This window comes from Chinchilla lanigera, unplaced genomic scaffold (assembly GCF_000276665.1).
Source record: "Chinchilla lanigera isolate Chin_1 unplaced genomic scaffold, ChiLan1.0 scaffold00044, whole genome shotgun sequence".
NCBI lineage: Eukaryota > Metazoa > Chordata > Mammalia > Rodentia > Chinchillidae > Chinchilla > Chinchilla lanigera.
In genome coordinates, this window is record NW_004955445.1 from 8,852,422 (window position 1) to 8,879,822 (window position 27,401).

General features: G+C 43.0%; 1 protein-coding gene across 1 annotated transcript; it reads left to right on the forward strand.

Moving 5' to 3' along the window:
• The first annotated feature begins 2,117 nt into the window (after window positions 1-2,117).
• Znfx1 (zinc finger, NFX1-type containing 1) lies at window positions 2,118-27,401 on the forward strand. The gene is made up of 13 exons (XM_005392331.2): window positions 2,118-2,249; window positions 5,022-6,830; window positions 11,656-11,787; window positions 13,190-13,338; window positions 14,091-14,240; window positions 15,694-15,808; window positions 17,521-17,768; window positions 19,379-19,518; window positions 20,182-20,336; window positions 20,729-20,874; window positions 22,578-22,688; window positions 22,998-23,093; window positions 23,935-27,401. The coding sequence occupies exons 1-13, from the start codon at window positions 2,189-2,191 to the stop codon at window positions 26,374-26,376; spliced, it is 5,754 nt and encodes a 1,917-aa protein (XP_005392388.1). The 5' UTR covers window positions 2,118-2,188; the 3' UTR covers window positions 26,377-27,401.

Below are 27,401 nucleotides of genomic sequence, written 5' to 3' on the forward strand. Positions count from 1 at the left end.
CGCCCCCGCCGCCCCCTCCCCTCCCGCCGCCGCTGCGCGCCCGGGGTCCTCCTAGCGCCTGTCTCCGCTCGGCTCCCATCGTCACCCTCGGCCCCTGCCCCTGCCCCGGTGGTCCCCAACCCCCAGGAACCCCCAGTCGCTGTCCTCAGAGCCCCTGTGGCCCCAGCCCCATCACCGCCCTCAGGGTCCCGGTCCCTTCTCACCTCCTGTCACCTCCTCCGTCCCCGCCACCACCCTCAGAGCCCCTGGCCCTTTGTCCTCAGCGCCCCCAGCATCACCCTGAGTTCCTGTCTCCTGTCCTGAGCGCCCCTGTCACCTACTCAGCCTTCAGCCCCCCGTCACCTCCCCAAGCCCATCGTCCCCCTCGAGAGTCCCCGTCTCCCCAGTGCCGCTGTCACCTCGTTGCCGAACACCCCACTGCGCCCCTCAGTGCCCCTGTCACCCCCTCAGCAACCCTGTTACCTTCTGCAACCCCATCCCCTCAGCTCTTCTGGCTCCTTACAGTGCCCCTGGCACCTCCTCCGTGCCTCCATCGCGCGTCTTCTGCCCTCTCTCGTACCAGCGCCTGTCGCTCACCTCTGTCTCTGGCCTCACCCGCACCATCTCTGCCCCGCACCTCCTGCCTCAGCCTCCTTCCTCTCCTCCCGATCTCATTCATCCGCCACCTCGTTGTTCTCGTCCCAGCTGAAGTCCCCTGTCAGCTCAGCAAGCGCTCCCCCTTGGACCCTGCCTCGTCCTGTTCTTGAAGACCCTGTGACTGCCTCGGCCTGGGGATGGCTCTTTCCCTCACAAAACTGCCACCCAAGCCCGGGTGTCCCGGAGCCCCATAGCGTCCTGCTATATGTGCTTCTGACCCCTCTCAAGACTCGGCTGATTTCCCCTCAGCAATCTAGGTGCTGCATCCAGCTTCAGCCCCTTTCATCTCGCCCTAGTGATTACCAGTTTCCTCTCATTCTCATCCCTAAACCCACTCAGCCGTCACAGATTTTCTTTTTCCTACCACTTCAGCCTTGCTTTCCCAAGAAACCCACTTCGTCTTCTTTTTTTCATAGCATTTCCTGTTCTTACGCACTCTTCCCCTCCTTTCCTTTTCTTCCATTTCTGGGTTTCTATTTTAATATTTTTCAAACAGAGGAAGAAGGGATTTCCTCTCAGGAAATTTAAAAAGACAAAATGAAACAACTCTAAATATCGGCCCTGCATCATGAAAACAGGGTTTGATAAACTGAGAGAAGAGACTCACCAAAAATATTCCCAGAGGGGGCAAAAAGGGACTCCTTTTTCCCATGAGATAAAAGCTACCTCTCATACAATGTCAAATCTGTTCACAGTTTCCAGCTATGAATATTTTAAAACAGTCTCAAAAATCCCTTTGCTGAGGACTCTGAGTCACCTACTTCTTTCCGAGCCCCAGCCCATGTGATATGCATGAGTTAGATTGAAAAGTTCCCTTAAAGGGGCTTCCTCTTGCAGAAACAGTATCAAAAAAGTCAAGATAGAACAGGAGATTGCAGATTTCTAGCCAGTCCAGAAGAAAGAGCACCCTGTGGCCTCCCTAGTTATTGAAACAAATTTCTGTTCAGGGAGGAAGGGAAGAGCAGAGGGTTTAATCATTTGGCAGTGTTCCAAAAGTAGGATAAGGAATAACTGCTCAATAATTATTTTCAAACTATAGGGGATTATAAGCTATAGAGTACTGTAAATATACATGTGAAATGGGGTGATAAATACACAGTTTTGGATTAATAGAAATATATTCGTTTTGCCCTTCCCTGTTAACAGTATTTGTGTGCCTTGTAGAAAAGGAAAATGAAACCTAACAGCTGATTAAGTAACTTGGCTAAGGCATAAATCAGTCCCATTTGGGATGTGAATTAATGACATTCCCTATACCTAAAGAAAGTGCAAGAGTAAAGGAACAAGAGAATTTAATCCTTTGAAATCACCTAAATTTTAAATTTAATGTTTTGTATCATAATTGGGTGGTAACAGTTGAGAACTTATGCTCATGATTAAAATCTACATTTAACTCGGTTAATAAGTCATTAAAATGTATAGGCAGAACTGGTTAGATGGCCTTTGGGTTTTTCTGCTAGATGTTGTGTTTTAAGGACACTGATAATTCTTAACCTGTGCAGTTCAGGTAACAAAAGTAACGTGAACGTAGAAGAATTCCAGTAACTTAGAAATGGAGGACAGAAGACCTCATCTCGAGGCCAGACCCAGGAATCCTCATACTAACTACAGAGGTAAGTAAGGTTTCCCACCTAGTGAAAAAGAAATTCCAATGAATCAGAGAAAGAAATTGGGGTTTCCTGGGAGTGAACAGGCCCACCTGATTAAATAACTTTTTTTGCACCCTCCCCCTAAATAACTTTCAAATAAAGAAAGCCTTACCAGGTATGGTGGCACACATCTGTAATTTCAGCTCCTTGGGAGTTTGAGGCAGGTGGATTGCAAGTTCAAGTCCAGCCTGGGCAACATAGTAAGACCCTAACTCAAAAAGTTCATCTGGGCATAGCGGTGCATGCCTGTAATTCCAGTACTTGGAAGGCAGAGGCAGGAGTATCTCTGCAAGTTCAAGCAGCAAGACCCTGTCTCAACCAAACCAAACAAAAATAAAAAATTAAGAAAGGGCTGGAAATGTAGCTCAGTGGGAGAGCACCCTGCTGGGTTCAAACCACCTAGCGTGTTGGGGGGGACCCTTAGCTATGGCTTGAATGACTGAAAAACAGAGCCTTCCCTCTTTCGCTTGAGAGAAGTGATGAATGGATACAGTTCACTTGAACAAAACAAGTGATGCAGTATCAGGAGTGGAAATAACTCTTGGTTTGGAACAGTGCTATCCAGTACTATCTAGGAACATAATACAAGCCAAAATATAATTTTTAATTTTTTAGTAGCATCAATTTTTAAAAAGAGACAAATGGAAAAAATTTTAAGTTTAATATTAATAAAACTTAATGATCTAATGTGTCGTACTTAATATATCTAAAATACTGTCAATGTATTGTAATTGAATATACTTTATATCATGATATGTTAATAATTTTAATATTTTTCTTTCCTCTCAAATTTTTAAATATTAGCCACAAGTGGTAAGTGGCTATATACTGTAAGGCTAGAGTACTATTATCAAATCAAAGTTAGTTCCAAGAACATCACTCTACTAAAGGAAGTATTCTGTTTTCTCAGAACTTTTGTTATAAAACAACTGTTGGGTTCCTGTATTTCTTTCATTGATTTATTTAATTATTTATTTTATGAAACAGTAAGAATTTTGCCGCAGAGTGATAAGAGAATAGCAGTAGTCAGTACACTGTGTACACTGTATCATTACTGTCCTGTTTTTTCTTAAGTTTGCAATATGCCTTTTGAGGTTTAACTAGAACAAGAGGAAGAATTGTGGGACTTTGTCTTACAGGCTGTGTGAATGTTTAAAGAATGAGAAATGGGGGCTGGGGATTTAGCTCAGCGGCAAAAGCGCCTGCTTGGCAAGCGCAAGGCCGTGAGTTCGGTTCCTGGTACCGGAGAAAAACCAAAAAAAAAAAAAAAAAAAAAAAAAAGAATGAGAAATGATAGTTTTCCATTCCTTCAAGATAATAAGTCTTCAGTCAGATCAAAATATTAAAATAGGATTTTCTTCTAATTTAGAGAGTTTGAAAAGTAATATTAAAATAACAGTTATAAAAACATTGCAGTCTGGTTGTACATCATTTATATCTTGCCAAATAATTGTTTATGTTACCAAAATTTTTCCTACAGAGTACAAAAACAATTGTACATAAATGGATTTAGTGTCTGATGTCATGAAATGATGATTATCTGATGTGTGTTTATAACTTTCATACCAGTAAATTATCAAAGAACTGTATACAGTCTTGTTTTTAAAATCTTGATATCATTCTGCTAAGTTGAGTCAGCTTGAGAATTAGTTTTGAAGGACAGGGAAGTGAAGAAAACTGGACTTTGGGTATGTTGGGTGAAAAGTCACTTATGAAATACATGGCAGAACAAAGAGGAGAAGTTTGGGTTCACCCAAAGTGATATTAGCATTCCTGCATGTACTGTGTTCTCACCCTCCGCCTCCCCCAATTTCCTGTGTGAGTGTTAGTCAAAACTGCCATGTAGGTGAAGTCATGATACAAAAAGAGGAAAACTTGAGTTTTTTTTTCAGTTTCCTAATCAAGGGTTCAGTTTAATATTTCAGTTTTCCAAAACGAAACTTGATATCCGTGTTTCAGTTTCCTTCACTGCCTGTTAATTAGCTGAAAAAAATATCTCAGTAGAGAAAGCTATGTCTTCCCCTTTCAAACTACATTTACTGCTGCTGGACAAACTTCAGGTAGTATTTTCCTTCATAGTTTTATTCCACTTGAGGTCTTCCTTACCTGTAAGAATTGTTTAGCAGAACCAGCAACTACAATAAGATATCCCCAATAAAAAGTTATTGCTGCTACTGCTAGTAACAGCTAAGATTCACTGAGAACTTCTCATGTGTCAGGTACTGTTCTATTCATTTTATATAAACATTTAATCTATACCAAGCCAGATACTGAGATTCGAAGGTTACACAATGAGGAAGTGACTAAGCCAAGACTTCAACCAGGTATTTTTGGCTGCACAATTCATGCTCTGACTATTGTTTGATATTGGCCAGAAACTAGAGCCAATCAGCTAGTCTATACTGCATGTATGTATTCTCTGGTATGTGTTAGGCACTGAACAAATGTTTTCTTCCTTTGCCTCCTTTGGAGAAATGATATTTTCATAATTTATACAGCAATAATAAAGTTTTATTTTGAGGGGTTTTGCATTGAACCCAGGGCTTCACACATACTAAGCATGTGCACTACCACTGAGCCCTGTTACTTACTGCACAACATGGTAGGAAACCTTTTTTCTCTCCCATGTAAAAACTGAACTCCTTAGTTTTAGAAACTAAAAACATGTTCATTATTGTACTGTTAGGTTTTCTTGCCCCTTGAATTTGTTCTTAACCGATATTTCATTGTGTTTAGGGCCTATGGATGGAGAATTACCACCAAGAACTAGAAATCAGGCCAATAATTCACCAGCTAATGCTCTCAGAGGAGAAGCCAGTCATCCTGGAAGGCATCCAAGAGCCAACAATCATCCTGTTCCTTACCGGCAAAGGGAAGAAAGATTTAGGGCCATGGGCAGGAACCCACATCAGGGAAGAAGGAACCAGGAGGGGCATACTGGTGAGGAAGCTAGAGGCCAAAGACATGGTCAGGAGAATGATGCCAGGCGGAGAAATGACAACCAAGAGGGTAGGAACCACAGACCACCATGGTCCAATGAAAATTTCCAGCAGTGGAGGACCTCCCACCAGAAGCCTGCAGAACAGCCACAGCAGGTAAAGAAACTGGGCTATAAGTTTCTCGAAAGTCTTCTGCAGAAAGACCCTTCTGAAGTGGTCATCACACTTGCCACAAGTTTAGGGCTGAAGGAGCTCCTGTCTCATTCTTCTATGAAACCCAACTTCCTTGAGCTCATCTGCCAGGTCCTTCGGAAGGCTTGCAGCTCCAAAATGGACCGCCAGAGCATTCTTCATGTACTAGGCATATTGAAGAACTCCACATTCCTCAAAGTCTGCCTGCCTGCTTATGTAGTAAGGATGATTACTGAACCCATTCCTGACATTCGAAACCAGTATCCAGAACATATAAGAAATATCATCTCGCTTCTCCAGGATCTTGTAAGCGTCTTCCCAGCCAGCTCTGTGCAGGAAACTTCCATGCTCATTTCTATCCTGCCAGCTTCTCTTAATGCCTTGAGAGCCTCTGGTGTTGATATAGAAGAGGAAATAGAAAAGAACTTGGAAAAGGTGCAGACCATTATTGAACATCTGCAGGAAAAGAGACGAGAGGGCACTCTGAGAGTAGACACCTACACTCTAGTGCAGCCTGAAGCAGAAGGCCATGTGGAGAGCTACCGAACCATGCCCATTTACCCCACCTACAATGAAGTACACTTGGATGAGAGGCCCTTTCTTCGCCCCAACATCATTTCTGGAAAATACGATAGCACTGCTGTCTATCTGGATACCCACTTCCGACTCTTGCGAGAAGATTTTGTCAGACCCCTACGAGAAGGCATTTTGGAACTTCTCCAAAGCTTTGAAGATCAGTGCCTGAGAAAGAGAAAGTTTGATGACATCCGAATCTACTTTGATACCAGGATTATCACTCCCATGTGTTCATCATCAGGCATTGTCTACAAGGTGCAGTTTGACACAAAACCACTCAAGTTTGTACGCTGGCAGAATTCTAAGCGATTGCTGTATGGGTCCTTAGTGTGCATGTCCAAGGACAACTTTGAGACATTTCTTTTTGCCACTGTATCTAACCGGGAACAAGAAGATCTCTACCGAGGAATTGTTCAGCTCTGCTTCAATGAGCAGAGCCAGCAGCTGCTAGCAGAAGTCCAGCCCTCAGATTCTTTCCTCATGGTGGAAACAACAGCATACTTCGAGGCATACAGGCATGTCTTGGAAGGACTCCAGGAGGTCCAAGAGGAAGATGTCCCCTTCCAGAGGAATATTGTGGAGTGTGACTCTCATGTGAAAGAGCCAGGATACCTGCTAATGGGGGGCAGATATGATTTCACTCCCTTAATAGAGAATCCCTCCACTACTGGAGAATCTTGGAGGACTCCTGAGGGCCTGAGACGTCCTAAAGTTAATGTCTTAGACCTTAGCCAGTGGCCTTCAAAAGAAGCCCTGAAGCTGGATGACTCTCAGATGGAAGCCTTGCAGTTTGCTCTCACAAGGGAACTAGCTATTATTCAAGGACCTCCTGGCACAGGTAAGACAGAGTTTTTCAGAGCATAGTACATGTGTCTTATAAACAAGGGAGACTTTACCCTAGGTGTCTAGAACATTTAGTTTAGAAACATTTCCCTGAAATAAGTGCAAGTGTTTTTTATAAAGTAACCACAAATAGTAATTTCTCAGTGAGGACTATGGGCATAGATAGTAACAGATCAAAATCACAAGATCTGAAAAGACTGTTAGAGGTTAAATTCAGGAAATACATTATGCATTATCTCTGTTTCACCTAAAGATATATTAATTTGTTTTCACTTTTTTGTTGTTGTTGTTTTACAGTACTGAGGATAGATCCCAAGGTCTTAGGCATGCTAGGGAAGCATTCTACCAGTGAGCTACATCCCTAGCTTTTTTGTATTATTATTTTTTTTCCTCAGTATGGGGAATTGAACTCAGGACCTTGTGCTTGCCCAACAGGTACTGTGCCACTGAGCTATATCGCTGACTCTGTATTATTTTAAATAGTATCAAATACAGCATTTTAAAGCTGGGTGTGATGGCACACACCTGTAATCCCAGCACTTGAGAGGCTGAGGCAGGAGGATCGTTGTGAGTTCGAGACCAGCCTGGGCTACAAAGTGAGTTCAAGGCCAGCCTGAACTGCATAACGAGACCCTGCCTCAAAAAGATAAAAACAAAAACAAACAAACAAAAAAAGAAATACAGCATTTTAGCACTATATGGGAAGTATTGTTTTATATACTTTTCATGTATGTTAACTCATTCTGTCTTCACCAAAACCCTGAGGTAGAAACTGTTTTTAAGAAACCATTATTGGGGGCTGGGGATTTAGCTCAGCGACAAAAGCACCTGCCTGGCAAGCGCAAGGTCGTGAGTTCGGTTCCCGGTACCGGAGAAAAACCAAAAAAAAAAAAAAGAAACCATTATTAAAACCTTTTTACAGATGAAAAACCTAAGGCAAAAAAAAAGATTAAATAACTCCTCACTTAAGTAGTGTTAGTTAGTGTGTTTCAGCTCACACATGTGGCAAGTGCCAGACCTAAGACTTGAACTCTGGCAGTCTAATCCATGTAGAATCCTGGCTCCTATGTATCTTCCACACTTAACTTACTTCTTGTGGAAATATACATCCCTATACCTCCCTCTCCATGCACTACTCGGTAATCCTACTCTGGGGTGGTAACTATGATTAGTACTTTAATGTGTATCTTTTCAGATATTCTTCAGGGTTAACACTGACATCTATGTGTTTTTATGTGTTTAGATATGTACATGTTTTGCTACTTTTATTAACAAAAATAGGGTTATACTTGTAGGTATTGGTCTGTAGTTTTTTATGTATAATACCACATCATGAACTTTTTCAAATTAATAGTTGCATTGGTCAGCTTTCTATCACTGTGAAAAAATACCCGAAGGAAAAGATACCTGGGGAAAAAGCTTAAAGATGGAAAGGTTTATTTTGGCTCATAGTTTCAAAGATTTCAGTCTGTGGTTGACTGGTTCCATTCCTGTTCAGGTGAGAACATCATGATGGTAGGGCATAGTGAAGCAAAGCTACTCACCTTATGGTAGTCTGAAAGCACAGAACAGTGAAAGAGTCAGAAAGGGGCCAGAAACTAGCTAGAGTTCCTGGATCACACCTCCCACGATCCACTACTCAGTCCCCACCTCCTGTTTCCATCACCTCCTAATGCTACATTATAAACTCATGAATGGACTAACCTACTGTTGAAATTAGAGTCCCTGTAAATTGATCATCTCTGGAAAAACCCAAAGACACACCCAAAAGTGAACTAGTTTTTTAGGCATTTCTCAATCCAGTCAAGTTGACAGTCATGATTGTCATCACAATAGTTACAATAGGTAATGCTAAATTGCCCTCCCAAGAGAATATATGAAACAATAAAACCAAAACAGGAAGAGTTCTTATAAAATCACTGGAAAAAGCCAGTCATGGTGGTGGTGCACACCCATAATCTCAGCACTTAGGATAAGGCTGAGGCAGAAGGATTGTCTTAAGTTTAAGGCCAGCCTGGGTTACATAGCAAGATCTTGTGTCAAAAAAAAATAAATAAAAACATTGAGAAAGTAATGACAACTCAAGATTTTAAAAATACATGTTATGGAATGGAAAATTCTTTCTGATAAGAAACACCTGTAAGATAGAAAACCATAGATTTTTTTCTTTTCTTTTTTTTTTTTTTTTTTTTTGAGTTAGTGAAAAAATCCTTTTTGAGACAGAGTTTCACTATGCCATTCAAGCTGGCAACTGAACTCACTTTGTAGCCCAGGCTGGCCTCGAATTTGCAGTGATCCTCCTGCCTCAGCCTCCTGAGCGCTGAGATTACAAACATGCACTACCATGCCTGGCTAGCTTGGATGATTCAAAGTGATATTGTGAGGGCCTTTTAAAAAAGAGGAGGAAGATATACCAGTTTGTATTCCACCAGGAATGAATTAACATTCCCATTTCCTAATATCCTTTTCAGCATTGTTGTATGTTTTTAGTCTTTTTACTTTTTGCTCATCCAAGAGATTAAAATTTTGGGGTTTTTTTTTTTGAGAATTGAACCTAAGGCCTTTGTACTGAGGTGTAGCTCTTTTTTCTGTTTTGATACTGGGTCTTGGTAAATTGCCAATACTGACCTCAAACTTGACACTTATACCTGAGACTCTCCAATAGCTGGGATTATAGGTGTGTACCACCACTTCTGGCTCATTATTTTCTTAATATCATATTTTAACAAATAATGGCTCACATTTTTTAAAAAGACTATCACCTGCCCACACCATCTCAATCCATTCCTTTTCTTTTTTTTTTTTTTAAACAAAAGGGACTTTATTTGTAAAAAGCCAAAGGGAGGGCTGGGGATTTAGCTCAGCGGCACAGTGCCTGCCCACCAAGCGTGAGGTCATGAGTTCGAGTCTCGGTACTGGAAAAAAAATAAAATGAAATAAAATAAAATAGAAAGCCAAAGGGTCCCCTTGGATGACAGAACAGGCAGGCCAGCTTCTCAGAGGTCAGGGGCATTTGGGCAGATGTGCTTTAGTCAGGGGGCACCCACTGAGTCCCTGAGGCAGCCCAGGTGGCACTGGCTATAAAGATGGGGTAAACTTTTCTTTTTATTTATTTATTTATTTATTTATTTTTGAGACAGGGTCTCACTGCATAGTTCAGACTGGCCTTGAATTCACTATGTAGCACAGGTTGGCCTCAAACTAGTAGCAATCCTCCTGCCTCAGCCTCCTGAGTGGTGAAATTACAAGCGGGCACCACCACACCCGGCTCCATTCCATTTCTTCAACCAAACAATATTATTTTCTTTTTATCACTCCAAAAATATGGTACACTATGAATATTCAAATAAATGCATACTTATATTTATTTCCACTCACTTTCTTTAAACCCACTGTGCTATAAACATTGTTCTACAGCTACTTGGTTCTTTTATATCTTGGAGAATTTTGCATATTGGTATATATAAAGTGCTCTACTGTTCCTGATTACGTAATACACTACTGTACATATTCCATTGTATAGGTAAATCATAATTATAACCAATTCACTATGGAAAGATTTACTATTACAATAGTACATTAAATAGCCTTGTTTGTGTATCACTTTACACACAAACAGAACATATCCAGAAGAGAAATTCCTAACTGGATCAAGAAAAGTGTGCATTTTTAATTTTAATAGATGCATTATTACCAGATTGTTTTCTGCCAATGCATAGCACTGTGATTAATTTTGTCCTCAACTGAGAATGAAATTTAATGGCCGGGCATTGTGGCGGGAGGCTGAAGCAGGATTGCTGCAAGTTCGGGGCCAACCTGGGCTACAAAATGAGTTCAAGACTTGCCTGGACTACATAGTAAGAACCTGTCTCAAACAAAGAAGGAAAAAAAAAAGAAAGAAGAAATGATTTATCGTGCTATATTGAAATCTTTGATTTTTCCTATGTCACTCTTTGTACTTCATAGTTTTTAGGACGGTGGCTACCTTAGCCTAAATTCTTAAATGTAGGAATTTAGCAGTTTGTAAGTTTAATTAATCAATGGCAAATTACTAATGAGTTTATAACTGTGATTCGAATAATGTTGATTTTTGTGAGTTTTTCCCTCTTGTCAAAAAGGCAAGTTTACCATGGTACATAAAGAGCATTTCTAGGGGCTGGGGATATAGCGCAGTGGCATAAGCACCTGCCTGGCAAGTGCAAGGTCCTGAGTTTGATCCCCGGTACAGTTAAAAAAAAAAAAGAGCATTTCTAAAGAACTAATGATGTGAGATTGGAAACATTGTTAGAGAACTGGCTACTAAGGAGGGGAAGTTATGTACTGATAGAGAACAACCTCCAAGATACATTACATGAAAAAGCAAGATATAGAACAGTGCAAAGAGTGTGTGCTACTATTTGTATCTTTTAAATAGGGGTAAGACTAGGAAAGGAATATATGTTTATATTTGTATATGCATAGAAAGACTATCTCTGGAAAGTTTCACAAGAAACTGATAACACTGGTTGCTTACACTGAGACAAACCAAGTGGCATGGAGACTTTTCACAGTATACTCATTTGTGCTGCTAAGGTTGTAAACCATCTTAGTGTATTACCTCAAAATTAGAACAAAAAAGAGAGTCAGGTATAGTGGTATATACTACACTCCAGTTTATTGAAAGTCTGAGAAAGGAGAATGGCTGGAGCTCAGGAGTTAGTTCAAGGCCACACTGGGCAACAGACAGAGACCCTGTCTCCAAATAAACAAACAGAAGTGTTCTAAATAATTACCCTTTTGGAAAGTCTCCACATTTACAATTTTTTTTCTTTTTTTTCTAGGCAAAACCTATGTGGGTCTAAAAATTGTTCAAGCCCTTCTGACCAACGAGTGTGTTTGGCAAATAAGCACCCAGAAGTTCCCCATCTTGGTTGTATGTTACACTAATCATGCTTTGGATCAGTTTTTGGAAGGTACTGTCTATAGGCAAAATTATTCTCTTTGAAGACATTTATAACTGACTCATTAGCAACTTTAAGAGCTTTCTATTGCTCTTTGAATATAAAGTCCTTACCTGGACCTACAAGGCCTAACTCTACACCTGAACTCTAGCAACAGTAATTACTTTCAGTTCCTTGACTTCTTGTAGCATTCCTTGACTCTGCCTAGAATACACTTCTTTCCTTCTCCCTCTCCAACTTGAGCCCATCCACTCTGGCTGGCTCCAACTCATTCTTCAGGTCATACCTTAAATCTCTCAGGTGGACTTTACCCATTACCCCCAGATAAAGTTAGGTCTCTTTGTATATTTTTCTTTTATAGTCTGTCTTACGTATTTCTGCCCTAGAGGATAAACTCTTTAAGAGTTGGTCAAGTTTTCTACTGTGTTTACCAATCTTGGCACATATCACACACTCAGAAAATACTAATTGCATTAATGAATAAATTAAGTGCATATTTTTCCCTTTGCTTAGATTTTTCATGCTTTTATATCTTCCTTTCACCTAGATAAATCATCTTTATTCTTAAAATCTCATTTTTTTTTTTTTTTGGTCTTTTTGCAACAGGGTCTCGCTGTGCAGTTCAGTCCGGCTTTGAGCTTACTTGTAGCCCAGGCTGGTCTCGAACTCGCAATGATTCTCCTGCCTCAGCCTCCCAAGTGCTGGGATTACAGGTGTGCGCCACCATGCCCGGCAAAATCTCAATTTTAAAATGTTAGATCTTTAAGAATAAATCTCTACCCCACCCAGATTAGGTGAGATCCTTTGTTGTTCACCTAGAGCATCATGTACTTTCAATACTTGTGTTTATTGCCATTATAATAACTTGTTTAATGAGTATCTTCTCTGTTAGAGTAGGAAATAGGAGAACAGATCAAAAATTGGGTTTGTATTTTGATCATTGTATTTTCAGAATACGGCATATATCTGGAACATATGAGCAGTCATTAAATCTGCATATAGATAATACTTGCCGAGTGCTTGCTTTGTGCCGCGCCCTACCTAGGAATTATAAAAGTTCTTTCATTTATCTAGACTGGCCCTTTAGAAAGTTTTTATTGTCTCCAAATCACAGAGAAACTAAATACAAGTAACTTGCCCAGGATTTGGAGTGTTGCCAGGTTTTGCAGTGTTGGAGCCAAGATTTGTGTCCCCTCTTGTCTGATTCTAGAGCCTGTGCTCTTAAGCCCTATGTTACTGTTCTGAAGCTCATATCTTCTGGGGTCATTCTTGCTCTTTAATGGAGTAAAATTTCCTGTATTCCGAAGTTTGTTTCGTGAGGGATCAGTTGAGACAAGATCCCAAACACACAGCTCGCGTCTGAGAAAGCTCAGCATTGCTCCTGAACCCTGTGATTCTCCATGTTCCCCTATAGGCATCTACAAGTGTCAGAAGACCAGCATCGTGCGGGTGGGTGGAAGGAGCAACAGTGAAATCCTGAAGCAGTTCACCCTCAGAGAGCTGAGGAACAAGCGGGAATTCCGCCGCAATCTGCCCATGCACCTCCGAAGAGCTTACATGAGTGTAAGTCTCAGCTCTAGAATATATGAGGTAGCTCAGAATGACCTATACAAAATAGCATTGTCTTTCTGAATAGGCAGCCTCAGGTAGGTATGAAGGCCCCTGTCATGAAGAAAGTTCTTTCTAACATTTCATTCTGCTAGTCTCTTGGTGTAACCTGTACCTTTATATCCAAGGTACATAAAATATGAAGAAGGGCACACTGCCCTACCCTCTTCTACCAGAACATTAAGGCTGCTTTTTCCAAAACTGTCACAGCATTTTTACATACAGGCACTGACAAACGGAAATGTTAGCTTTTAGCTAAGCAACAGTGTACCCAACCAAAAATCTAAGGCAGACATGGTAGCGCATATCCATAGCCCCAGCTACTTAGGAGGCTGGGTTAGGAGGATCACTTGGATTTTGAGGCCAGCTTAGACAACCGAGTGAGACCCCTGTTTCTTAAAAAGGTTTAAAAAAATGAGTTCTTCTTGCTAAGGAAGAACATATACTGTAAGGCTTGAAGTCTGCACAAAATCCTTGACCTGTGTTACTGTTGTATTATTTGTTTCCTTTTCTTCCTGATTGGTAGGTGTCCTTGTGGATACTAATCTTTGGTTTCAAGAATTCAGTAATGTTCCTTGGAAACCAGTTTGTTGACGTCTTTATTTGCTTTTCTTGCGTTTCCTTTCTTCGCTTTGATTTCCCTCAGGGAACTGAGTTAGGGAGAAGATCATATTTCTTCATCACTTCTTTTCCTCTGTTTTTGGCAGATTGTGACAGAGATGAAGGAGTCAGAACAAGAACTTCATGAAGGGGCTCAGACTCTGGAGTGCACTATGCGTGGTGTCCTTCGAGAGCAGCACCTGGAGAAGTACATCTCCTCCAAGCACTGGGAAAGCCTGATGAATGGGCCTGTGCAGGTAGATTCATTCTAAATAACACAAACAGGGCTGGGGGTGCAGCTCAGTTGAAGAGCAGTTGCCTAGGGAGGCCCTAGGTGTGACCCCCAGTACTGTACACACACACACACATACACACTCACGGGAGGGGGCCCGTAATCAGTCTCTGAGTCCCGGCCTGAGTATCTCTGCTTGAACACTTGGAGGCAGCCTCCAGCAGAAGCAGCAGTCCCAAGCTTTAGCTGCTTGGTAATCTTGATGCTTCCATTGGTGAAAAGTTCAGTTTCATGATTGAAAGCAGTTGAGTGTATTGGTCAAGAGCAAGACTCAGGAGCCAGCCTGCTCAGTTTGAATTGTGCCTTTGCTCTGGGGAAGTTATTTGCTTTGTTTCTCTGCCTGTTCCTTCTATTATAAAGTGGGGATAATAGTAACATTAAGTTGAACCATATGAAATTGCCAGGATTTGTAATTTGACTTGTGAAAATGGCTGTTTTTTACAGATTAATTCAGTTCCTAGAAGATTATTATTGGATATATAAGTTAGTATTTGTAAACCTCTGAACTTAGTAAGTATACTGTGTTTGTTAAATGAAATAAAATCATAAGCAAAGGCAACCTAGCATATCTGAATTTCTTTTTTTTTTTTTTTTGGTACTGGGAATTGAACTCAGAACCTTGCACTTGCCAGGCAGGCACTGTGCCGCTGTGCTATATATCCCTGGCCCAAGCACATCTAGATTTTAAAAAGTTTTTGTACTACTAGGGATTGAGCCCCTGGACCTCACGCATACTAGGCAAATGTTGTACCACTGAACTACATCCCCAGGCCCTTAGCATGTCCAGAGAATTTTAGTTGACAAACCTGGGTCTCTGCCAGACTGTGATGTGGGCCAGTGTGGTTTTCAGTAGTCAAAGAGGGGCAATATAATGCCTGCCTTCCGAGAATATTCTAAGAAGAAACTGAGATGATCTCTGTAAAGTGGCTGGCCAGACACCCAGTGGAATGAATGTTCCATTATCATGGAGTTGGGCGACTTTCAGGGCTGCAGTCTCTTGAAGGAGTTAATGTGGTTATGTAAGTAAATGAAGTAATGAGAGTATGAAACTTTAGGAAGTAGAGAGGGCTGTAGAAAAGAGTGGCAGCATCCCAGCTCCAGGCTCTTATTACTGTTTAGTACTAAAGACTAGTTGTTGCTGCAGTTTCTGATTTTTTTCAAGACCGGGAAATTACATTTTACAATTCTATATAAATCATAGTAAATGTTCCAATTGCCCAAGAGTTGCCAGTTTATAACTTTATTGTACAGTTTGAATTGTATTGTATTCATTTTTGTAGTGGAAGGCAGATGAGATGATCTACTACTGAGCTACACGCCCAATCCCCAAGGGAATTATTTGCGTAATCCTTTGCAGAAACCCTGCTTTCATATGGTTGATGGATAATTCCCATAACTGGTAGTTTTTCCTTCCTCAGGATAGTGAATGGGTATACTTCCAGCCCAGGAAACATTCCATGATGCTCGAGTGGCTAGGTCTAGTTGTTGGGTCTTTCGCTCAGAATGTTGCTTCAGCAGGAACTGAGAATGCAGGTAAGAAGTTTATGTCTATCTATGATCACATCTTAAATTGGAATATAGTACAGACCAGAAGAGCAGGATTTAAAAGCAATTCCCAGAATAAACATAGAGCTGTGAATCAACCAATGAAAGATAATAGAGCTTAATGAAAAAATAGGTAAAAGACTTTAAGCAGGTACATCATAAAGTAGGAAATCCTATTGATTGGTAGACATGAAAAGTACTCATTAGAAGCTAAAGGAGTTAAAACCACCATGAGATAACTATTACACACCCCTAGACTGGCAAAAATTAAAGTTTCATGTGGCTCCTCAGTGAGAATGTGAAACAGTGGAAGTCTCGTACTCCGCTGGCGGGTACACAAATTGACACCCACCGCTTTTTGACAGCAAGAAAATAACTCAAATGTCCAACATTTGTACAATGGATAGATCCATCACAGGTTACTCAGATAATGAAATACTGTGCAACAGCGAAAAGGAATAAATCACAGTGCGTACACATGGACAAATCTCAAAAATACGCTGAATGGAAAAGGCAAGTTACAGAAAAGACATACAATAGAGAATATGGCATTTAGAGAATAATATAGCATATATGTGATAATGTTTTGGATTTTTTTTTTGTTTTGAAACAGGGTCTCGATGTGTAGTTCAAGCTGGCCTGGCCTTGAGTTCACACTGTAGCCTAGGCTGACCTTGAACTCAGAGTGATCCTCCTGCCCTCAACCTCCCAAGTGGTGGGATTATAGGCATGCACCACCATGTCCAGCTGGTCTTTTTTTCCTAAAGGAGAGAATGAGTAAAAATTCAGGTTAGAAGGGCCTACAGGGGGCTTCAGAAAATTCGATAGTTTCCTACTTAAACTGAGTGAAAGGTACCTTCATACTTACATACTTTTATTATTCTTTAAATTGCAGCTTTACACTATTTGTATTTACCCTCTTTTGTATATTTGATACAAGTGAAACATTTCTTTTTTTTTTTTTTTTTTTTTTTTTGGTTTTTCTCCGGTACCGGGAACCGAACTCACGACCTTGCGCTTGCCAGGCAGGCGCTTTTGCCTGCTGAGCTAAATCCCCAGCCCCAAGTGAAACATTTCTTAAAAAGGCATATTTATAGCCAGTTATGTATGCTTGTAATCCCAGCACTCAGGAGGCTGAGGCAAGAGGATCACAAGAGCAAGGCTGCCTTGGGCTACAGAGCAAGACTGTCTCAAACAGCAAAGAAAGCATAGATATATTTGCCAGTCATGCTAGACACCTGTAATCCCAGCTACTCAAGGCTAAGGCAGGAGGATTACAGGTTTGAGTCCTGCCTAGGTAACTGTTAAGACCCAATCTCAAAAAAAAAAAAAAAGACCCAATCTCAAAAATAAAATAAGGGTAAAAGCTCAGTGTTAGAGTATGGTTAGCATGAACAAAGGCCTGGGTATATATTCATACGATTTTTTTTTTTGTCTTGGAGACAGGGTCTCCCTATGCAGTTCAGGCTGGTCTTGAACTCCACACCTGGCTCATACGATCTTTAAAATGTAAAATGCAACAAAAAACATACATAAAGAAATCTAAGTCTCCCTTCCCTGTCATTCCTCCCAGTTTCCTTTCGTAGAGGTTACACTTAAACCCCTTGAGAATGTCTTCATGCATTTGAGTTGTTACAGGTGTCCTCTTGCATCCCTTGGCTTCAAGTCTCCATCTGTGTCATACCTGTTTCCTGTCTCAGCCCAGGCAGAAGGGGAAGAAGAGGAAGACGGAGAAGAGGAGAGCTCACTGATCGAGATTGCAGAGGAGGCGGACCTGATTCAAGCAGACAGGGTGATTGAGGAGGAAGAGGTGGTGAGGCCTCGGCGACGGAGGAAGGAAGACAATGGAGCGGATCAGGAATTGGCTAAAATGCTTTTGGCCATGAGGCTAGACCACTATAGCCCTGGAACCACAACGGGACAAGAACAGGCTACAGGCGAGTGGGAGGTAAAGTCACTTCCTTTTCTGAAAACCCAAACAGAATGGGAAACGAGTTCAGTTATTACTAGCAGGTGGAAGACTCGTACTCTGCTGAAACTTGGAGAGTGTTACCTGTCTTCACTTACTCCTCTTGTAATGTATTCACTTCATCCTCACAGTTAGCTAATAAACCCGTTTTGCGACCTGACCATCATATAATACTGATCCAAATCTCAATGGTATAAAAATTATGACTCTTCAAAGGTACCCTGAAAAGTACAAACTTAGACAGGAAGGAAGTAGCCTTCTCTAAAACTTTTAGAAGACTGAAGCACATATGCGTCAAACACAGTCTCAGTGCTTCTTGCCTTTAAAGTTACCTTCTCAACCATAGTCTGTGAACATTCATTACATTTTTAGAGGACGACTAAACAGTGCAGCAAGCCCTCTGGGGTGGATGGAGTACTCATCCTTCATTCACCCTGAAATGTGCTAACTCTCTCAAAGCCAGAATGTTGTGAATGCCCCGTCATCTCTGCGTAGGCTTTCCCTTTGCTGCTTTTGGTCAAATCCAGTGGTCCTTGGAATTTACTCTGCATTACTATTGTGAAAGAGGACTTGATGCTCAATACCAGTTTGTAAATTCCCTGATGATTTAAGGGTCTTTTAAGGACACTTTTGGATGCAGTTTTCGCCAGATTGCTGACTTTGGATCTGATCTTCTAGCTTACCTAAGCATTATAATACGTGGTGGGGCCGGGCGTGGTGGCGCACGCCTGTAATCCCAGCACACGGGAGGCTGAGGCAGGAGGATCCTTGCGAGTTCGAGACCAGCCTGGGCTACAAAGTAAGCTCAAGGACAGCCTGTACTGCACAAGGAGACCCTGTCTCAAAAAGACAAAAAAAAAAAAAAAAAAAAATGTGGTGGGCAAAATTGTGATCCTAATTTTTAGAAGTTTATACTGAGCATGTGGCATGTGGGAGGGCATAGTGCTTAATGTGGTGACATCCGTTTCACATGCCAATCCTAAAGACTCATGGCCTCACTCAGTGACAGAACCAGACAGGGAGCCTGTCAAAAGACCTTTCACCTCCAAAACAGTACCTTCCCTCCACTTGGTAAAGGTGTTGTGATGGCATGAAGACCATTTTAGCAGGCCCTGAGCCAGCCATGCTCAGCACCAGCTATGAGGCACTGATAGTATGGCATTCAAGAAGAGAGTCCCACCCCCATTACTTTCATGATTCGCACATTTTAGGGAAAGAAATAAGCTATTTTCAAAAAAAGTTCAGTGGTAAGTAGCACCGGTTCTTTTATGTTTTACATGTATTTACTCACTCTTTCCAAGCTACCAACCCTCTGAAGAGTACTGTTATTTCTCCCAGTTTACAAAAGGAGTTGCTATGACACAAAGAAGTTAAGTAACTTACGTAGAGCCCACAACCTAGTAAGGGCTAGACTGGGCTTTGAGCCCAGGTTCCCTGGCTCCAAAGCCATGCTACAGTAGAATAGCTGTTGAGAGAGTGTGAGATACATGAAGCTCATGAAAGGTATCAGCCCATTTTCTTACATGTGACGGGCCTCTACCTTGGAACCTCTGCTGAAGTGATACTTTGTCTGGTATTGATGTCTACAGATCCAGCCTCCCCAGAAAAAGAAGATAAAGAAGAGAGTGAAGGTTGAACTTCGCAAACTAAATACCATGACTGAAGCTGAGGCCAGTGAGATCCAGGATGTCTGGCAGCTGGACATGAGTTCTCGATGGCAGCTTTACAGGTATAATGCCCACCTCTGGCCAGCGCGACATTTCCTCAGGAGATTCCTTTTCTCAGGACTCTCTCTGCCCTGTAACAGTGGTAACTACTGACTGAGGACCAGTGCTGAGCCGAGGGATGGTGTTGCAGCCATGGGATAGAATAGATACTTGTTCTATCTTCATTGCACTTAGAGTCTACCTAGAAAGCCAGTTTTTCATGTAATTACAAAAAGAAAATATTACCACTGTCCGGGCATGATGGCACATGCCTATACTCCTAGCACTAAGGTGGCTGAACGCTGAAGCAGTAGGATCTGTAGTTCAAGAATACCCTGGACTACAGAATGAGACCATCTCAAAAAAAAGTATGAGTGGCATGAACACTAAGAAAAGAACAGGGTACTAAGAATACTAAAAATGTAAAAATATTACATGGGAAAGGGGCTGGTCTGAGGCATCCAAGAAGGTGACCTTGGAGGTGAGCTCTGAGAGATGAGTAGGCATGATCAAGGCCATTGGCAGAGGGGGAGCATGTGAGGTTGAGGGGACCACATAGGTAAACGCTGAGGTGGCAGGGAACAAGGCTGTTTGAGAAATGGAAAGCACATGACCAGTATAGCTGTGTTACAAAGCTCCGTCTTCTCAAAGAGCACGTCTTCCTTCACGCTGCTTCTGTTCTCCAGGCTGTGGCTGCAGATGTACCAGGCTGACACTCGCCGGAAGATCCTGAACTATGAACGCCAGTACCGCACATCAGCAGAGAGAATGGCTGAGCTGAGACTCCAGGAAGATCTGCACATCCTTAAAGATGCCCAGGTCGTAGGAATGACTACCACAGGTAAGAAAGTATGGGGAACTTTGCCTATTAAGGCCAAATTCACTCTAGTTCCCCAAGTCCTGTCGGATTATCTAGGACAGGTAAAGATCCACAGGCTAGAGGAAAAAATTCCACAAAGAGCTGTTAAAAGAAGCCCATTCTTTGGGAACTCTTGGTGACATTTTCCCACTTGCTGCTGCTGAGTTTAAAATCCCACCAGTGACCAACATGGGGAGGCTACACAGCGCTCATTCTCCCATTCAGTAGTCACCGCAGCTCTGGATAAGCATGAGGGTTTAGTTGGACCAACTTGGGTTCAAGGAGGGTGAAAAAGGAGATTCCTAGAGCCCCACTGGCCCTGCAGATCCTATACCTCAGCTCAGAGGAGCCTCTCTCATCTTTCCTAACTCGAGGTGCTGCTAAATATCGCCAGATCCTGCAGAAGGTAGAGCCTCGGATTGTCATTGTGGAAGAGGCTGCCGAAGTTCTTGAGGCCCATACCATTGCTACCTTGAGCAAAGCTTGCCAGCATCTCATTCTGATTGGTGACCATCAGCAGGTAAAGCAAGAACCCTAGAAGATGGGTTTGCTTTTGTGTGGGTGTGAGGGTTAGGGATCAAACAGGCGGCCCCTGGCTTATTTCAGTAGTGCTCAAGCTTTTGTGATTCCTTGTTTCCCCCACAGTCAAGTTTATGTTTTTCTTGTGCTGAGAACAAAACCCAGGGCCTCACATGTGCTAAGCAACTGCTCAGTCACTAAGCTACATCCCCAACCCCCACATTCAGCTTAAGAACAGTTGCTACCACCTGTTCAGTAATAGCATCATTCACTTCATCCATTTTCTCTGCTATTCTTAGTCCACTGTGGTCTTTTTGGAGGTTGGTTGTTTGTTTGCTCCTTTTTGGTTTTATGTGGTACTGAATGTTGAACCCAGGGAACACCAAACTACATCCCCAGCCCTTTTTATTTTAACACAAGATCTTCTTGTGTTGCCCAAGCTAGACTTCCTGTGTTGTCAGACTTGCAGGGCTTTTCTGCTTCAGTCTCTGAGTAGCTGGAATTCAGGTGTGAGCCACCAAGCCTGGCTATCATGGCCTTTTGTTACTAAGTGTTGGGGTTTTTGTTGTAGCTGTTTTTTGTTTTTTTTTTTGTTTTTTTTGTTTTTTTGTCTTTTTGAGTGAGGGTCTCACTATGCAGAGCAGGCTGGCCTCAAACTCACAGCAGTCCTCCTGCCTCAGCCTCCCTAGTGATGGAATTACAGGCATGTGCCACCATTCCTGGCTCTAAATTTTTTTTTCTCCTTACATTTTTAAAAAATCAGTATGTGTTTGTATTCCTTGTGGGGAGTTGGGAGTTGGTGCATGTATCCTAATACATCTTAATTCCTTTTTTTAAAATTCCTTTTCCCTTCCTTCCCACTCCATCCATCTCTTTTAAATGGACTATCACAACAGCACATTCCCCAGCCTTCTGCTTCCATATTTGCTACCCTCTAAAAATTCATCAATCAGACCAGCTTAAAAACCTCCAGTGGTTTCCCATTGCACTTAATATTAAATATCAAGCTTCTTAAAATGTTTTAAAAATCTACACAAATCAGGGGCTGGAGATTATAGCTCAGCGGCAGAAGCACCTGCCTGGCAAGTGCAAGGTCCTGACTTCAATTTCCGGTAACGTAACAAAACAAAACAAACAAACAGAAAATCTAGAGAAAACATTAAAAAACTTTTAAAGGCCAATACCGTCAGTTTTCAGCTGTTTCTGTCATCATCTCATTTTTTCATTGTTCCTGCCACATCTCCTTCTGCTCCCTCTGGTGGCTTGCTTTCCAAATTACTAAATGTTGGTGTTCCGTGCTGGTGTCAGAGAGGCCTATTTAAAAAATTCCTGTCCTTGAGCACTTTGTCACATTATCCATGGTTCTTGTCTTCACAGCCCTTATCACTATTTTTTTGTCTTTTTGAGACAGGGTTTCACTATGCATTTCAGGCTGGCCTTGACCTCACTTTGTAGCCGAGGATAGCCTCAAACTCACAGTGATTCTCCTTCCTCATCCTCCTGAGTGCTGAGATTATAGGCATGGGCCACCACGCCCAGCTTGCCCTTGTCACTACTAATCTTTAACCTGTCAACACGTAGCAAGTGCCAGGTCCATAGAGGTACTTGATGAAGCTGTCTGACTGGTGGGGTAGCTGGATAGCTGGGTGGGTGGGTGTTAAAATGTTTTCAATAGAGAATTCTTAGCCATGTTTTTCTTCTCAGCTGCGCCCCAGTGCTAATGTGTATGATCTGGCCAAGAACTTCAACCTTGAGGTGTCCCTTTTTGAACGGCTAGTGAAAGTAAACATTCCTTTTGTGCGTCTGAATTACCAGGTAAGAAGTTGAACCTCTGTTATACTGTGGGAAAGGCTTTGGGGAGCCTGCCAATTGTCAAGAAGAAAGATCTCATAAAAATAGATTTTGTTTAGTAATGAAGGGACTCTCAAACTTGTTTTCTGTTTTAAAACAAAGATCACACTCTGTTGACTTTCGTTGGATAAAGGAGCTGTTTCTATTAGCTTCTTTCTCCCCACTATTTCAGATGTTATCTGTCATAGATTTTTCTACTAACAATCTAGTCTTTAGAGAAATTACTCCTTTTTCCTCTGTCCAGGTTTCTAATGACAAACACATCTTTTTCAGCATCGCATGCGCCCCGAAATTGCTCGCCTTTTGACTCCTCACATTTATCAGGACTTAGAGAATCATCCTTCAGTTCTCAAGTATGAGAATATTAAGGTGAGTGTGTCCTTCCTGATCTTTGATAATATCAGCAACCTAGGAAGTTATCTTTTCCTCAGCATGAAAAAAGCTTTCATGCCAAAAAAGAAAAAACTGGGACAAAGCCAGTTTTTTGTTTTTTGGGGTTTTTCGTCTTTTTGAGACAGGGTCTCGCTCTGTGGTTCAGTCTGACCTTGAACTCACTTTGTAGCCCAGACTGGTGTCAAACTTTCAACGATCCTCCTGCCTCAGCCTCCTGAGTGCTGAGACTACAGGCATGTGCCACCACGCCCTGCTAAAACCAGCTTTTAAAACAAAGCAGAGCAAAACAAAAGCTTGGTTTAGGGAGAAAGAGTAGTATCGTAACTGAGAATACAAACCTGAGTTTTTGAATCCTAGCTCTCCTTGTAATTAATAGTTGTATAACTTGGAGCAAGTTACTGTTCTGAGCATCGGGGTCTTCTGTACAGTGAAAATAATGGCTCCTGCCTCTTCTCTTCGCTATACAGGAGATAGTGTGTAAAGCAGTCACCATAGTGGAGTATCCAGCAAGTATCATCTTCAGAGCCGCTGCTTGTTCTCTTGGTCAAAGCAGTTGGATTGTGAATGGCTGTTTTAAACATTAATACCAAATGAGTATCTGGAAAACTAAAGTAGACACAGATTCTATGTCCAGCTCATAATGTGCCATAGCCTCGAAACTAAGTATAGGATAATTAACTTCATAATTAAAGATTGTGTACAGAATTCTTCCACAGTCTCTCCGGAGCAGGGTCAGTGACCAGAGCATGTGAAGAGAGGAAGCAAAACCAAGTGCCATAAGTGACCCTTCTAATATATCACTTTCTTTCCTTTTCAGGGGGTGTCTTCCAACCTTTTCTTTATAGAACATAACTTTCCTGAACAGGAGATCCAAGAAGGCAAAAGCCATCAGAACCAACATGAAGCTCATTTTGTGGTGGAGCTGTGCAAGTATTTCCTGTGCCAGGAGTACCTGCCCTCCCAGATCACCATCCTCACTACCTACACTGGACAGCTCTTCTGCCTGCGGAAACTCATGCCAGCCAAGACGTTTGCTGGCGTCAAGGTCCATGTTGTAGACAAATACCAAGGAGAAGAGAATGACATCATCCTCCTCTCACTTGTGCGGAGCAACCAAGAAGGCAAGGTGGGTTTTCTTCAGATCTCCAACCGTATCTGTGTGGCCTTGTCCCGAGCCAAGAAGGGGATGTACTGCATTGGAAACATGCAGATGTTGGCCAAAGTACCCTTATGGAGCAGGATCATCCACACCCTTCGAGAGAACAGTCAAATAGGCCAGACCCTTCAGCTCTGCTGCCAAAACCACCCTGAAACCCACACCTTAGTATCCAAAGCTTCAGACTTCCAAAAAGTGCCCGAAGGAGGCTGCAGCCTGCCGTGTGAGTTCCGCCTGGGCTGTGGACATGTCTGCACCCGTGCCTGCCACCCCTACGACTCTCTACATAAAGAGTTCCAGTGCATGAAGCCATGTCAGAAGGTCATCTGCCCAGATGGACACCGGTGCCCCCTTGTTTGCTTCCAGGAGTGTGAGCCCTGTCAGGTGAAGGTACCCAAAACCATTCCACAGTGTGGCCACAAGCAGATGGTTCCTTGCTCAATGCCTGAGTCAGATTTCTGCTGTCAGGAGCCTTGCCCCAAGATCTTAAGATGTGGCCACAGATGCAGCCACCCATGTGGTGAGGGCTGTGTGCAGTTGTGTCCAGAAATGGTCACTGTAAAACTCAAATGTGGGCACAACCAACAGGTGAAGTGTGGTAATGTGGAAGACCTCAAGTATGATATGCCAGTCGAATGTACTACCAAATGTGGTACCATCTTGGACTGTGGGCATCCGTGCCCCGGCTCCTGCCACAGCTGTTTTGAAGGGCGCTTCCACGTGCGTTGCGAGCAGCCGTGCAAACGCCTGCTCATCTGCTCACACAAGTGCCAGGAGCCATGCATCGGTGAATGCCCACCCTGCCAGCGGACGTGTCAGAACCGTTGTGTTCACAGCCAGTGCAAGAAGAAGTGTGGGGAACTGTGCAGCCCCTGCGTGGAGCCCTGTGTCTGGCGCTGCCAGCACTACCAGTGCACTAAGCTCTGCTCTGAGCCCTGTGACCGACCCCCATGCTATGTGCCTTGTACTAAGCTGCTGGCTTGCGGCCACCCCTGTATTGGTTTGTGTGGAGAGCCATGCCCCAAAAAGTGCCGTGTTTGCCACCAGGATGAGGTCACCCAAATCTTCTTTGGCTTTGAGGATGAGCATGATGCCCGCTTTGTGCAGCTAGAAGACTGTAGCCACTTCTTTGAGGTACAAGCCCTAGACCGCTACATGAATGAGCAGAAAGATGATGAAATCGCCATCAGGTTGAAGGTCTGCCCTATCTGCCAGGTACCCATCCGCAAAAATCTGAGATACGGAGCCAGCATCAAACAGCGGCTCGAAGAGATTGAAATTGTCAAGGAAAAGATCCAGGGCTCAGCAGGGGAAATTGCAGTCAGCCAGGAACGACTTAAGGTCCTGCTGGAGAGTAAGAGCCTCCTCCACCAGCTGCTTCCTGAAGACTCTATAATGCTAAAGGAAAAACTGGCCCAGGAAAACCTGTCAGTGAAGGAGCTAGGCCTTGTTGAAAATTACATCACCTTCTATGACCACTTGGCTAGTCTGCAGAATTCCCTGAAAAAGGTACATGTCTTAGAACAAAATAGAGTAAGGACTCGACTAGACCAGGTCCATGACTGGCTGGCCAAGAAACGCTTGAGCTTTACCAGCCAGGAACTGAGTGACCTCCAAAGTGAAACCCAGAGGCTTATGTACCTGGTAAACCTCCTGACCCGCTGCAAGATGGCAGAGGGGAGGGTGAAGGGTAGCGTAGCAGAAGAGGTCTCCAGTATTCGGAACATCCTTGAGAGAACGTGTAAATTCACTCAGGAAGATGAACAGCTTGTGCGGAAAAAGATGGATGCTCTGAAAGCCACCCTGCCCTGCTCTGGCCTGGGCATCTCAGAGGAAGAGCGAGTACAGATTGTCAGTGCCATGGGTTTTCCTCGTGGTCACTGGTTCAAGTGCCCTAATGGTCACATCTATGTGATTAGCGAATGCGGGGGAGCCATGCAGAGGGGCACCTGTCCTGAGTGTCAGGAGGTAATTGGCGGCGAGCATCATACTCTGGAAAGGAGCAACCAGCTGGCTTCTGAGATGGATGGAGCCCAGCATCCTGCCTGGTCTGACACAGCCAACAACATGATGAACTTTGAGGAGATCCGAAGGATGATGTAGGGGATGGCACACTGCTGCCTTTTGCCCCAGCCACGAGCTGGGGTGGCTCCCTTATGAAGGAACCTTTTTTATAACTGTCCTTTAGTCTTACCATCTATTTAAGAATCTACTTTTAGGGCTTACCCACATTTGATTTTAGATTTACCCCTGCGCTAGAATAAGCACTTTACCTCCAGAACTGAAACCAGAATTAACAGGTTCACTTCTTTTCCTTTCCAGTTAGGGAACAGACTCCCTGGAGCATACTTGGGGCTTCCACCTAGGGCTACGTAGTGGTAACTCCAGGTCCTGACATGGTCAGGTGTTTCTTCTGCAGTGTTCCCAAGGCTGAAAGTATGAATCAGTGAAGCTAACGCTTAACTTCCAGGCCCTAACTTGCAGGCTAACTTTCTAATAACAGAGGCCCAGAGTTCATGAACTGCTTATCCCTTCAAGGAGCACAAGAATCCCTTCTGCCCTGCTCCTCAGGCACCCAGCCTCCGGGAGATGGAGGCATGTGTGACAGACAAAGACTTTGTCACTCACTCTGACCCAGCTTCATACTCACGGAATTGGAACGTATCCTCTCCTAAGGGGCTTATGCAGTAGGCCTAGGTTAAGGAGTGAATGACTCCTGTAGCCTTTGTGACTTGCACTTGGACAGGGTTTTTTTCCTTGCCCTGGGAGAGGTTGGGTAGCAGGGCTGGTTCCCCCTGGGCCTTGAATGGAGTTGAATTCCCATTCAGTGCCAGCAGCACCTCTCCCAAGTGTGAGCTTCATTCCAGGCACCCTCTCACAGCTTTTGTTGCCTAGGCAGGGTTAGCATGCCAGCAGCTTCTGCAGGCCTCTCAGCCCCTGGGCAGAAGCCAGCCCTAGGCCTACACCTTGCATCCGCATTCCTTCTGTCCAGTGTCCTTTAGAACACACACTTAGGCATCTCAGGTCCTTTCTAATGCTGGTCCTTTCCTATGTAAGCATTTCCTTTTTTGTCTTTACTATGCACTTTAGCCTATAAAGCCAGTTAATAAAAACAATGATTGAGAAAA